Source organism: Drosophila melanogaster, chromosome 3R (assembly GCF_000001215.4).
Source record: "Drosophila melanogaster chromosome 3R".
In the NCBI taxonomy this organism is placed as follows: domain Eukaryota; kingdom Metazoa; phylum Arthropoda; class Insecta; order Diptera; family Drosophilidae; genus Drosophila; species Drosophila melanogaster.
In genome coordinates, this window is record NT_033777.3 from 26,681,967 (window position 1) to 26,697,276 (window position 15,310).

Here is a 15,310-nt window from a genome sequence, read left to right on the forward strand (position 1 = left end):
CTCGTCGCAAGCGTTTATCCTAGACTGAAGTGGCAGGCGACACGCACTGGCAGCCTGGAAAGTGGACGGCTCAGGATACACCCACACCTGCGGCCCCCTTTTTTTTAGTGGGAGTCGAGCCTTTCCAGCCACTTTTCCGAGCCAAGCACGTAGAGAGAATGGGAGAGAGAGAGAAAGAGCGAAAGCTCGTCGGAGCTTTTGCCCGCTCACTTATCCGGCCAGTTGTTGCGCCACGGCAACAGTTCCCTGCCGAATCCTGCCCCGAATCCTGCGAGTTCTGCCTGAATCAACAGGCTGCCATTCGGAGCCATTCCATTCCATTCCTTCCACTTTGTTTGCGGGCGGCCAAAAGCAGTCGCTTTAAATGCATTAAGTGTGGCCCAGCCGCGGGCCATCTAGCCATCTAGCCATCCTGCCGACAGCACGTCCGTCCGTTGGCCTTGTTTTTTTTAATTACCCAAGCAATTGTCTGTAATTGGTTTCTGTAAAAACAATTTGTGTTATAGTTTCTATTATCGAATTATAGCATAAACCAGTCAGTTTAACAACTAATGGCTGTGCCCTTCAGGAAAATTTATACTTGTTAGCGTGTATGCTTTATAAAGCAAATCAATTGGATTTAATTGATTTTGGTAAAATTATTGTGCTCACTGTTTATTTTTATCAAGAACTTGTTTACAACTATTCTTTCTATGAAATGCCATTTTCTTTTGAGGTCAATATATTTAATATATTCAAATTTTAATTACATTAGGATAACTTATATTTGTCTTCCATTACTGAAAAGTAATTTACATTTGCCACCATTCTCCTTGTCGAATATTTAAACGTGAATCTACAATATTGTAATGCCTGGCCTTCCTGGCCGACTCGCTCTAATTCATGCGACTCCTTCCGCTCCTTTGACCATGACAGCGCATTACTCATTCCCACTAATATCCATGTTGACAGGTATCCAGTGCCGTTCCTATTCCAATTCCTATTCCGATTCTGACTTCGAGAACCGGCAAAGCCCTTGGCTGTAGACCTGTCATCGCGTACAGATGTTCCGAGTGGCATTTAAGCTTTGATGGAATAAATGAACACGGAATTATTTAAGCTAATTAACCAGGATCCACATCTGCGACACGTGCAAAACTTCTTGGCGCTGGCTCATTTTTATGGGGTTTCTACTTTTTAAATTAACGACGGTGCGAGAGGAGCACTGTCATGGCACATGGCCATAAAGTTTTATGCTCAGCCACGAGGATCAGGACCTGCAGGCGTATCCTGTCCGCGTATCCTGCGCATGGCCGCATCATTTTCCCCACGTCCGTACACTTTTAATTACAAACAATCAAATCAGTTTTTGTTTATGTTCCTTTTTCCGCCCCACCATCCTGCTGGAAATTGTCCGGACAGGGCCACATCATTGTCACAACAAGGACCGCGGACAGAATAGCGAGGTCCTGCAGCTAACGTAGCCGAGCCACCATTTTGTTTTTCTATATGTGTTTGGACTTGGGCTTTGACTGCCAGCCTGTCATCATTAGTGACCACAACACAAAAGTTGACATTGCGCTAAATGGGAACATGGCCATGGCTCGCCGACTTGTTTGCTTGCGGCTATGTGCTGACATATCCAGCTGAAGGTATTAAGTCATAAAAATTAAGGGAGCCGCTAATTTGCGAAATTATTTAGCTGGCCTTCACCTCCGCCAACTTCTGACCATTCGGCACATTTGGCCCACCTTGAGCCATGTCATAATACCCTTTCTAAGCCACCAGAGAGATAATATCGCTCTGCTCCACTTGAAAACTAAACAAATAAGGGCATTCAGTTTGCATGGAAAATGGAATAAATGCGCTAGCTGGCAAATATTGGCTTATATTGTCGGTCCGTATTTGTTTATGTAAATGCGGAGGTGGTTTTGACAAAAGCGTAACGTTTGCTGTTCGTGCAATTAAAACACGACTACAAATACATTTTAAAAACAAAAAGTTTTAAATGCAGCCAAGTGAAGAATAAATAAAGCAATCAAAAAAAAAATGGTTTGCTCTCGTTTAGGAAATCTGTGATTGTTGAAATAACAAAATGTAAATTTGCAAATTTTAAACGCGAAACTAAAAATGTTTGGTGTGGCTGAGGTCATAAGAAATTTGCTGCCTGTAAAGAAAAAAAAACATGACCCCGGGTAATTTCCAGCACTCAGCCGCAGGAACTTTGGACCGCCCCCGAAATGCCTTTCCATTTAGCCATGTTAAGTTGGCAAAAAGCTCGGCCTTTACTCTGTTTTTTGCGTTGCCTTTTCGGCTGCTGTTCAGCCAACAAAGCTCATTTACAGGGGAAATAGCCTAAGTGCAAAAACCATTTAAATGCAAATTAAGCACAAAGTGAAAACATGTGAACAAAGAGGCTAAAACACATACATACGTACCGAATGCTTGTGGAAGCCACGTATTTGGGCCATGCTCCTGGTTTTGGCTCCTAACGTGGCTTACACATCGGCTCCGGTTTCGCAGGAATGCCCAACAACTTTGGGCTGCTCTAAATGTAAAATAGTTTAGCGCCGCCAGCGCCACAACAAATAGCTCGACCAGGAGGATTGAGGATTTTGGAGTGAGCCCCATGTCCTTCGAACCCTGCTCCTGCTCGGTCTCCGATTTGAATAAATTCATATGCATAAATGGGCCAGGGAAGTCAACTGCAGCTGACAAAATCAACAACCTGCTCGGAATGCCCGGTAATTGAGTTAAAGATCCAGGTCCCAAGATATCGCCGGCTGCTCCGATGGCCCGGTGGTCGATGGTCTATGGACGGTGGCCATTGCTCCGTTGTCCGGCAACTTCACGAGCAATTTACTCGCTGCGTATCAGCCACGGGCTAATGAAGTTACACACAGCCAGCTGCAGGGGTTGGTTTTATGGCCAAGGTGCATTACATCGAGCCATGGGTGCCCGTCGATTGCACACCAGTTGAATGAGCTCGGCTCGATGGACACGGAAAGCCAGGGGGCTTCAAATCCTGTCCCCTAGAGGCTCCTGTTTGGGGTGGCATCCTACGAGTAGGTGGCAGGAGCGAGGACTTAAAATATTTTATAGGGGGCTTTACATTAAAGTAGAAATGACATTCAGGAGCTTTGAATGAAACACATTAAACTAACGATACATTTTACAGGCCCCGCAAGAACTTTCCAAATTCAAGAAAACTCAGGGTATTCTTTTGCCGCTATATGTGAGGGGTAATGCTTGTTTCTTGGCCAAAATGAGACCCACCGATATGTTACACACTGTTTTAGACAGCTGGTGACCTCAGCAAACCAACCAAACTATTTTTGGGCTGATACAGTAAAATCAATTTTTTCGCATTTTTCATAAGGGGTTACATCACATTTTTTTGCAAAAATGGGCCAAAAATTAATATATCCCAATATATACATCAATCGATTGGAAATTTAATTACGAGTTCAACGAGATATGACATTCTAAGATCGGATCATTATTTCTTATTCTGTGATAAAAATAAGAGCTTTTTGATGGTGGAAACTGAAAATTATTTAAGCTATTTTCAAATTGTCGTGATTAAGGGATACACTAACCCCAAAAATCCCCTTTGCTATCGCCCATGTTTGATAGTCGGCTGCGATTGCTGCTAGTGCAAGTGTTGAGTGCGCAATGCGATAGTCTTTGATTATATCACACCAGAAGGACCAAATTCCGACTGCGAGTGTGCGTGAACTCGATGCGAATTGTCCGAGTGTTTGCTTTATTTATGTGCACTAAACAAACAGGCTATGGACATCACTCCCCCGAGGAAAAGTGGTGCAGATGGTGTGGCTGAAGGGCGTTGGACATGGTGGTGCTCGTGCTCCCACGCCAACCGGACTGCTGCAAATTGAGCAGCCAGCCGCAATTATTTTTACACGACCAAGAGGAGCGAGAGGGAGTCGTTTAACACATTGCGCAATTGAACCCGATTGGGGCTTGATTCAGACATTTCGAATTGAACTCTTTGTTTGCCAGCGGGCTTTATTATACAGCCTGTTATTATTTGCCTGTGCGTGACAATGGGTCACTGGGGGCAAGACAAGCAAAAAATACTTGTCCACATTAGTATAGTTGGTTTTCATATCAAATTTATCGATTGGATGGATGGTGCACAAGTGTGGCCAGAAAATAGCACTTGGAAATGGCAAATCAATCTGGCTAAAATCGTTCAGTCTTATTTATAAGACATGTGCCAAAAAGTTTCACTAAGCACGCCACATGAATTAAGTCGTATGGCGTAGTAAAGCCATGGCTCGTAATACATGGTTCGACATTAGCTTGTTGATTTTGTGACCGTTCCGATGATGGGTTCATTCTTGTAAAATCTTATTAACTTTCATTGTTGTGCTGTGTGTGAGTCAACTGTCACAATGAAGTTGTGTTCTGCACGTTTTGCTGCCAAGAGCGACCCACATTCGTTGTGCTCACAGTTCATTTGATATTAATATAGACTCTGCCCACTGGCCATTGGTCACTCCTCACTGGTCACTGTTGCCCATGATGATAATGATAATGATGATGCTGCTGCTCCGCTCCAGCTCGGCCGTTGCCGCTACATATGTTTTCATTTGTTTGACGCTGATGATGACAACCCTCATCAAAACTTTGCACCGATGGCCGCTCGATTGCTCGAGCGAGTGGTCAACGGCTGTTGACAGGCCACTTTGACATCGTGTGGGTCCTGCAAAAGGACACTGGCCGTGTGTACGCCATACAGTGTACAGTGATACATAATTAAAAGGCCGAGGTCAGCGGGCTGGGGGAACTTTTGATGGCACGCTCGGATATACCGAAAAACACAAACGCACACACACACTCAACCCACACACAATTTAACTTAATGGCCAAAGGGACAAAGTTTCTGATTTTCAACATAAAGGTAAACAAGTTGCTTCCAGGTAATTTATTAAACCTCGACCGGCCATGTGCAACCCAAATTGGCAGCAGTTCTAGCTGGGTGGAGCAATCGAAAAAGAAAACGGAAAAACGCAGAGGTGCAAAGTCAATGAAAATCAAGTGCTTGGGGGGGCGGATATGGCCAGCCCGAAGGCTTCTGGCGAACTATGAAGGATTTGAAGCCCCGAGGAGCGGACCATAGAAAACGAAAGAGTCAGCGAACACATGGTGAAATCATTTGTAGTAATTGAAATCGAACAAAGAACAAGTTGCACAGCAAAGGGAGCAGAAAAAACTAACCTGCCACCGGGGCTCGGAACACAAAATAAATGTACACCAACCACCAGGAAGCCAAAAGGAGCGAACGAAAGCGAGTGGATTGAAAGGCAAAGGTTAGCTTCTGGTTTTCCAGCTCTAGCTTTACAAACTGACTTCAGACTTCCTGCAGCGGCAGGATGCAGCCCCCAGTCATAGTGGCATTCGAATGTGAATGCGAAGCCACCACCACCGCCGTCATGTGCGGAACATGTGTTGAGAACGTGTTCAACACGGCCAAATGACGGCGACATCGCTCGAGTATTGTATGCATGTATGCCATTTGCGCAGATGGAACAGGATCGAACGCAGGAACAGCAGCAGGAGCAGGAGCCAAAATCAGCAACAATTCGCCGCTCAAGTGTGAGCAACGTATGCAGTTGTGCATGGCGATGGCGGCTTAGACGCGCATCTTGAATGACGTTAATGCGGCTAAGCGGGAATCTTAACGCGACACACGACCGACATTTACCCACATATATGGTATATATACATATGTGTGATATATGCAAATTGTCGGCCCCATCGCTCTTTACACCATCTATAATAGGAAAGCGCTTGTCTAGTCATTGAATGCATGAATCGATTCAATCACACTCCTGCCACACGAGTCGTATACGTAATGCCTGTTAATTGCGCGGGGGTGGGGGGGGGGTGGTGACTTGTGTGAATGGACTTGTTAACTAGATTACACAAGCTAGCTGACTTCACTCGTTAAGCTGTGTATTTTCCAAGGTAGAATTATATTAAATAACGAAATTATTTCAAATGCTGAAATAATAAAAAAAAATCGTGACATTTTTTGCCTCAATTAATAAACGAGAGTAACGATATCAATTAAGTGGATTTATCAATTCCAATGATAAATTTCGTAAAAATTGATACGGCTGCCTCTCGTTTTTCTTTTTGGCCACCATCTATGGTTTCTGTCGATGCCAGCAAGAAATGATTGGGTAAACGGAAAAGCACAGCTGCGGCTTGTTGCCCATTTATCCTTAATTATATATACGAAATCGGATTCGATTCGAGTAAAATGATGAGCACACACTGACTGCCATATGAAACGCGCACAAGGCAATGGCAACAAGTCAATGAAATCCGTTTAAAATTAATGCCACATTGAAGAGAGCATGAAACGTTTCCAGACTGATTGGCACTTAATTTGCCATTCAATGGCCGGCTCTTGATTTCCGACAGGCCTTTAGCCGTTGTTTTGTTAAATGCAAATGCGTTGACTTTTTGCGGCACTGTGTTTGTTAATTAACTGCCCGGATAGGTATGCTAATGCAAATAAAAATGCAATTGCTCCTAACTGCCACGGTTATGGCCGCCTAACGGTTGAGTTACGCTAGCACGTGCTCCTCGCCTGTGTGGGTGTGAATGCGGATGTGAATGCGAATGTGAATGCGAATTCGAATGCGAGTGCAGGTGTTCGCTTGAGTGCACTCAAACACTTTTGCTGCTTGGGCGATTTCAATAACGCAGCGTTACATCGATGCTGGGCTGAGAGGAGCATATCCTTGAATGCCCCAACCAGTTGGCCCCAAGTTCGCCATGGTCAGATAGACAATTGATGCTCCTCGCTTGGCTAGGCGTGGCTGTTTAACCTGCCAGTTGGCCAAACTTCCAGCACCTAAGGGTGGCTTTGCTGCACAGTAACAAAATGAAAAATATAATATATGGACTCTCTTATTTATACTTTATAAATGGCTGAAAACTATACACATACAACAATATAATCACTCACAACTAATAAAGTAAACCCAATAAATCTATATATCGCTTCACCCAATTCCATTTTCATTGCCAAAGTATTTTCCAATTTTATTGATATCCAAAATATTACTTCACGGCATATGCCGAGCATATGAATAAGTAATATTTTCCTCGCCGTGTGTGCAAATGTCGATGTTAAAAGTGCCTGGCAAAACGAATGCGAGTGTGTGTGTCGATAAGTGCACACAATCCATTCGGTATTCAAATTACTTTAAATCGCATTTGTCTCGCGTGTGCCGAGGTGCTCGCTCTGCTCTGCTCGTGGCACGTCCTTTCCGCAGAGTTGCAGTTAAATTTGCAGCAGGACCGCCAAATCAAATTTAGTAAAAGTCACTAGCACACGAGTGGCTGAGCAAACACAGATACAAATGCGCACATGTGGAGTTGCCGGATATACGTACGTACGTGCATGAGTATGTGTATGTGCATGTGGACTCTGTCACAGACAGACAGTCCAAGCAGTTTGGTTTTCAATTAAATTTATGGCTGGTCAACACAAGGGGGGTTCCGGAGTGGGTAGTAGTTGGGTGGAAAACGTGCAGGAGCTCACTTTAATGCCTGAAAGCTAGGAACTAGAAAGGCGAAAAGCGAGCCGAGCCGAACAACGGCAAAGTTCATTTCGGCGTGAAAGGACGAAAATCGATTAGATCCAAATCTTTTAATAAGTTTCATTTCCGTTTTGTGCTGCCTTTCGGTTGGGCGCTGTCTGCGGCTGAGTACGGCCTTGGGTGGCGTGCGGAGCAACTCCCCTTTCAACGCCCCTGCTGGGCACTCCCATTTGCATTGCGACTTGTGGGCTGGAAACTGTCTTAGATCCGCACCCTCTTCTCGCTCCCTTTTATTACGTATATTAGGGTGCGATTTGGAAATTGCGGTTCAATTGAGTTTCGGGACTTGTCGACTGCCGGCAGTCAAGTGGTTGGCAAGCAAATTAGGCCAAACCAAACGGCATAATGCCATGCTCCCGATAAAACCCACACCCACAGTGGGCCGCTATGTATGATTGACTGGCCGGTCATATCTGAGTTCGGATTGTAGTCGATAATTCGTTGGCGATTGTGATCTCCGTTTGCCAACTCACTTGTGAATGTTTCATGAGTGACTTCTGTGTTTTCGAATTAAGACATTAACGAAGCTATTCCGGGGAAAAGCTAATTGTCTCGAGGGTGACTGTCGTGTAGGCAATCAGGTGGGAAATTGTCGGGCATATAAATGGAAAACCCACCCTTCTCCAGCGATTTCCTCGCCCGAAAACAAAAGGGATAATGATAGGCACAGCGGGCTCCTATGTCAGCGACAGGATGCCTGACCAACAGAAAGGCAGCCCTACTAAGCCAGCCATGCCTCACACACTTACACTTTGAAAAACGGGTATATTCTTATGCTTATATCAGCCACTACAATTATTAGCTACTCATTAAAGTAGTAGGTACTTTTAAAAAATAAGCTTTATTCAACTATGGCTTTTACGTTTACTTTGTAGTTTCCTAAGTACATTTTTCTCACAGTGTTCTTTGTTTACGGTGAGTTTTTGACCACGCTTCTTTTGGACGCCTTCGTCGCGTCTTTTCTTTCAGCCGGATTAATTGGTTGCGATGTGACACACACACTGGCAATCACTCACACTCATTTTGTAAGCTGCTCGTCCTCACGTATGCATACGTATGCCACGTCATTAAATCATTGACACGGCCTGAAAGTTGGCAGCACTATTTGAGCTTATTGCCGCTTTACGGGCACTTCAAGTTTTATGACAGTTTTTCATTACTTTTCCGCTGGCCAAAATGAATGATGTGGCGACCTGGCGATATCTGGTTTCGTTTCGTTTCATTTCCTCTCCTTTCGCTTTCTCCATTGCCTTTCATTTCGATTCGGTTTCCATTTCGCACTTTTTGCGCTTTCACTGGCAAGGCTTTCGGCACATTAACGACATAAGCAGCGACTGACAGGACACGCCAACTGCTTGGCACGCACGGCCGGATGCCTGTTGTCCTTTGTTGGCTTTAATGCGGCTTAAATGCTGCTTTTCGAATGGATTTTTCATCCTTGGGGTGCTGTAAAACCCCACCCACATACCGAACTAATTACACGCTTAGATGTCCCCAGGGACAAACTGGGGGGATATGTCAAAGAGCAATTAAAAATAATCGATATGCAACACGGCCAGGCGCTAAGTGAGACCCCTCAGACCCCCCGTACACCTAGCTGGACAATTAAATTTAGAGCTCCGCCCCAAAACGATAACAATTTTTCACAAAGGATTAGAGAGCTGTCGGCAACACGTCGGCACTTGGCAATTTTTGCAGCATACGATTGTACTTGGTGTTGTCCCTGCAAATTACTTTTCCCCATGGCCATGGCCAATATTGCTGCTGCCCTAAACCGCAGCGCCAACTGTTTGTTTAATTAAATTGCAAAAGCAAGCTGAAACGAAATTTCCCTTCTCCACTCTTCCATCCCCTTCATTTTGGCTGCAAGTTATAACCGTTGAGCTGACCAACCGGCAGCAGTCATTTGTATTAATTGAATAAGAATTACGCTTTAATCCGATATAGACAATATAGTCGTTGGCCCAATGTACCCCGCCAAATGGCAGACATTTTGTCGGCACTTCATTTTATGTTCCGAACATTTTATTTCTACGACCACTCCGCTTCTATTTTTGTGTGCTTTTATATCGCGTTCCTTGGAAATTACGCCACCGCATACATAGCTAATGCCAGGACCCACGGCAATTGTTATTGAATCCGTCTAAATAAACGGAGAAGGAAACCCGAGAATGTGTAAGAAGATCTCTTCCCCCATGGGAGTGTGCGAGCTGGAAAGCAGACCCGGAGAACAGGAAATTTCTTGGCTATAAATAGAGCAGGCAGAGGGTATTTAAAATTCAAGTCTAGCCCCCTCTGTATTTTTACCTATACCACCTGCCACTCGCCGCCAAATGGCGCCCTAATTACCCTTAACGACGGAACATATTTTATATTTTATCAATCCTTGACCACGGTGCCCATGGGCATGGGAAACTGTAAATTGTTTTCAATACTCGAAATTATTATTATATTATTAAATTATTCATGAGTGTGGGCTCTGGTTGCCATCTGCCCGAGGGCACTTAAAATATGAAATATGACAGAAACATGCGAGATAGGAATCAGAGTCTCGTTGTCGTCCTCGCAAAGGAAAGCAGGGCAAGGAAAAGTAAGGCACATGACAGGATCCCTCTGGCCTCCAGTCATAATGCTCAGCGGACGGATGGCGGGAAGAGGGAGCTCTTGAGTGGCCAGGAAGTGGATGGGAGGGAAACAGCTGGTTCCTGCCCCTTGCTGCATATTGTATTTGCACGATAATCGCCTTTAAGGTTTCATGTTAAAGCTGTCACTGCTCTTGGTTAGAAGTCTGTCAATGACATTTCCGTTTACATCCCTTCTCTTTCAATTTAGCAGTGCGAAAAGGGCAAACTTTAGTGGATCACAAGTGTTCAGTTCGTTAAGCTGTTAATATGTTTCCACATACTGAAACCTCTTCTCGTTCCGAATGGCGGTTCTAGTAATATTTAAAAGTCTGTGGGCGCTTATTTTCGTTGTTATACTTTGTATTTCTAGATGCATAAAACTAACTCTTAAATAAGTATAATCAATAATATAGATATCAAACTACTTGTTGCGCAGCAATGCCGCTGGCAAATACTTTGTGAGAGGAGTTACTGCCTGAACCTGATTTTGGGCCTCATTCTGCTCCTGGACGCTTATGGCCGCTGGTGCTGAGCTAAAGTCCAAAACGGGGGCGACACCCTCGTCCGAGCTGCGGGAGCTGCCGCCCAAGGAGTCGAACTGCTGCTGAATGAGCTGCTGGGCACGCACCGCATCCTCCGGGGTGCGGTACTTGACGAAGTGCACCTCCGGCTTGGGGCTTTGGGCCTGATTCTCATTGGCCAGGCGCTGCGCCAACTGACTCACATCCGCCTGCTTGCTGAGCACATAGATGGCCGTCCGCTGCTCGCTGGCCTGTTTGGCCAACTGGAGGGCTGCGTTGGTGAGACCTTGGTGTTCCGGCGACTTGATGAACAGCACGCGGAGATTGCGTTTCAGCATGCTGGCGATGTGCTCGGTAGCCTCCTGATCCGCAAACTCCTCCTCCGGTGCAGCGTAGGTGTAGAACTCCTTGCTGAACTCATCCGCAGCAGCTGGAATCTGTTGTTGCGTGTTCTGCTGCACAAGCTCCTGTTGCGCTTGTTGCTGCTGCTGCTGCTGCGTAGATGTGGAGCTGAATCCTGTGGCCTCCGCATCGATGAGTCCCGCAAAACGACGGTCGCCAGCAGCAGCTTGGTAATTGTAGCCCAATTTTGCTGCCGAAACGGAAGCAATGAGTAAGAGTAACTGGAATTTAGAAAATTATTTTGTTTAGAAAGTAGTTACATGATACATGGATATACACTCTTAATTGATATACGGATTTGAAAACTTTGTTAATTAAGTTCACTTTAGTTTGTGTTTCACTTATGTTCTTGTCTTTGATTTTAATTTCTCACCAGAAATCCTCGCATCTTGAGCCGATATATATTTGATGTCTAGTGCAAAGGATCTGTTTACCACTCTTTTAGTTTGCTAACTGACGTTTGTTGTTTGCATTCCGATGATATTTATACAAGCCCGCGAAATGGGAAATTGGAAATATGACAAATGATGGGCCTGCAATGTGCCAGCGTTTTTTGATTTGACTTGGCTATCGGGATCGGGATCGCATCGGTTTCCGTTTCATCTTCGGTTGCTGCAACCATCGAACTTCGCACATTGGCAACAGTTAATCAGAGATAAATGAGCTTTTAAGCGTTGACACAAAACCCCGGCTCAAGTTACGGGTTACGGGAATTGGGGATACCGCTCGGAACCAGTTTGTTTTTTTTTATCTTTTCACCAAACCATGCAACCTTTGGGCGTTGCTTGTCTTACATAAATCTGCGGAACTACTCGTGTTTGGGCGGACGAACATCAAAGCCGCATACTTCCACAAAAACTATGCAAAATATGCATAATTAATTAATTAGCCGAGCGATTGCGATTTGCATCTTTTGCGGCAGGTTATGAACCCGGTTCAAAGCTCGCTTTCAACCACATCGTAGAGTCGAGTCCATCAATATCGTCAGTCATCGCTTGAGTATCGACGGCAATTGTGGTTTTTGCTGCACGTCAAGGAGTGTTTCAGTGGACTTAACCAATATTGGAATATCCCCCTAGCCGGCCAAGAAATATCCGTCCGTAATCTTCACACATTGCTGCTGTTTATCCGAGCATTGGGTTTCCTGGTTTCTAGCCAACAACAAATGCCTTCAATTAGGCATAAATGAAACAGCAAGACACAGACGCAGACATTGCATAAACAATATTTAACAATAAATAGACACATGCACACACTCAGATTCAAATGCGAAACGGCTCACTTCCTTCGACGTAGCACATTTTGGGCCAGTTAATTGTTCTGATTGTTTCACATAAATCTCCAGAGTGTTTATCTGTGGGTGGTTGGGTGTTTGGTTTTCTGTGTGTGCAGATGCTGATGCGATGTGCTCTAATTGATAAGGTGGTCTCAAGAACGAACGAGCTACCAATTGAATTCACCATAAACCAGTTAAGATGCACACGGCAACAAATTTGATGAGTATTAACAAAGTTTGCATGTCAAAATGTGCCCAGTGGTTTCAGTTATTTTAATAACATGGTAGTATATAATCAATAGTAAAGTGGTTTAACATCGTTTTAAATTTGGTATATATTATAATATGGATTTTCCTCTCAGTGCACGGCATTGTGCGGCTGAGATTTATAGGCCTAAATCACCAGAACATTTCATCAGGCAGCCAGGCCGTGGAGCAATGGCCAGGAGCAACAGGCTTCTCGCCCAGGCCCCAACAATATCCATTTATGCGCATAATGAGGAGTCATACATCAGGGATGACCACAGCTGCCGACGGCTGCTCATCATCCTCAGTCTCATCCAAACGTGGGCAACTTCGCTTCGCCTCCAAATGGCCAGTGGCCGGTATTTACATTTATAAATATGCATAATTTGTTAAAGGTCAAATGAAATCCTGAAAACGGCCTCGAGGGGGACTCGAGCAAAACGCTATTCTAATTTAATCATTTTGCCCATTGGCACCGACGAATTCATTTAATTTGTTGCCAAGCAGGAGGCGGAGGCTTGCAAAAGGTGCTTACGGGCCAAGTTTTCCAAGGAGCAGTAAAACCTATCAACCTATTGACAATGACACCCGCAAAAGGCAGCGTGTTCGTAAGTAAATAAACTGTCCCCGGGCCAGAGAACCATAGAAGGTATCAGTTCGCCTAGGTTGCCGGGATTCCTGTTGTTTCCGCCGTTCGTTGTTCTGGTGATGGGCCCCTTGTTTACTGTTTATCTTTGCACAGAAGACAAACAGAACTAAGACCAAACAATGACAGTAACAATTTGGCAACGTCAAAAGTCGTAGGATGATAAGATTTATTTATAGGACCAATCGCAGTGATTGGCCCAGTCTGTGGGAGGAAAAATGGAAGTGGAGGCAGAGCTGATGCTTTTGTTAATTAAAATTTTGTAGGGCGCGTGTGCCACGGAACCTGAGCCATAAATCATGACATCAACAGCAACAGCAGTGGGTTGGTAAGCCAACTCAATCACCCACCTCCAAGGCACCCAACCACCCAGTCCCCAGAGGCGGCAACAACAATTACCGTCAGATAATCATGGCCATTATGTGGGGCGCCAAAAACACAAATCATGACAGCATTAAAAGCAACAAATCGCTCCCCATCTAAGTGGGCAAAGGTCAGAAGACCGTTATTACGCACAATTAGGGCCTGTATGCATTACAGAACTATCGAAGACAGGGTGCTCAATTAAAGAGCAATTACCAAATATTAGCTAATGGTCGGCAATTGACATTTGTGTCTGGCCCAGAGCGAATTGCTCTACGACTTTCGCAAGGCGCAAGAAAGAAACCAAAACAGAGCGCCCGGGGCATTAATATTAATGAACTGCTCACACACGCGACCCCGGGCAGTTCATTAAAGTGTCAAACACTTTGTCCCGCAGACATGTCCAACTTGGGTCTCGGTCTCTCCGGAGCAAAGACCCCGCAAAGACCCCCCCAGCAATTCGAAAGAAAGTGGCCAAGAGCAGCAGAAACCGAAATAGAAACAGCGATGCCAAAACCTGTTGCTCTCTTGGATGCTGTTTCGCTGGGAAGAGACGACTCCGACGATAACGCCCAATTGACCCAAAAGCGGGCAAGCTGTCACTATTAATGTGTCATAAATCAAAAACTTGTTACCATGTAAAAACGTAACATTTTGCATATTGACCGGGCATGTAACCAAATAGCTTCCCAGTTACATTTTTTATCACAATCGCTCTTGGTTGTTGTGACACCATCGATGGGCACATGATATCGCCGGCTAATTATGATTGATGGTTCCAGTGGGTCCAAGTTCAAATGAAGGGGATTTCTAGAGGCACCATTTAGGGAAAAGTGCAATATTGAAATGCCAAATGATAGGCGATATTTGACAGGGTAGTAAATGGCCTAAAGTATTAAAAAAAAAAAAACAAGATAAGAAAAAAGCTAGAAGTACTACTTGGACCTGCCTTGCCTTGTGGCCACGTTTCTACGCGGCCTGTCTTGGACGCTGAAAACAATTAGTATGACAATTTATCATATGCCCACAGCCAGATGATTTATGAAGGCCTAAAAACAACACGTAGCCGACACGTTGCGTTGCGTATACGCCATGGAGTCACTCGCTGTGCTGTACTGTGTGTGTATGCGTATTTGCTTCTGAGGGTGCGTCATATGTTTGCCCATTTCCTTCCTTCCTGCGGCCTGCTTGTTGCCTTTGTGCTATGCAATTTCTAGTTAATAAATATTTCCGCCTACAAACAAACGGAGCAACAAAAAAAAATATGACAGACACGCCCGCCAAGGAGGGGACTTTTGGGCGGATATCGCGCAATTAGTTGAGTCAACAATTAAAACGTTTGCCCTTTTTCACATAAGAGTGCAAACTTGGCATGGCCATTATTAGAATATATGCTGTGTGAGAAAACTATAAATCACCCGCACTTAAGATAGATACGAAAGGAAATGGCACCGAAATATTTCCCAAATATGACGTCATATTCAATATCTTTTCCGCAGAGTGGACCTCAGCAGGACAGTAATCCCTTTACCCCAAATCCTGCAGCTATCACATGCTCATTCTGGCATATTAATTGGCTTTCATTAATTATATTTTGAAAGCGTGTCCGG

At 44.7% G+C, this 15,310-nt stretch overlaps 1 protein-coding gene across 1 annotated transcript; it reads right to left on the reverse strand.

The window, feature by feature from the left end:
- Window positions 1-10,579: 10,579 nt before the first annotated feature.
- Window positions 10,580-11,624, reverse strand: TwdlQ (TweedleQ). The gene is made up of 2 exons (NM_143239.2): window positions 11,543-11,624; window positions 10,580-11,390 (listed from the first exon to the last, which is right to left on the reverse strand). The coding sequence occupies exons 1-2, from the start codon at window positions 11,555-11,557 to the stop codon at window positions 10,668-10,670; spliced, it is 738 nt and encodes a 245-aa protein (NP_651496.1). The 5' UTR covers window positions 11,558-11,624; the 3' UTR covers window positions 10,580-10,667.
- Between the last annotated feature and the right edge of the window lie 3,686 nt (window positions 11,625-15,310).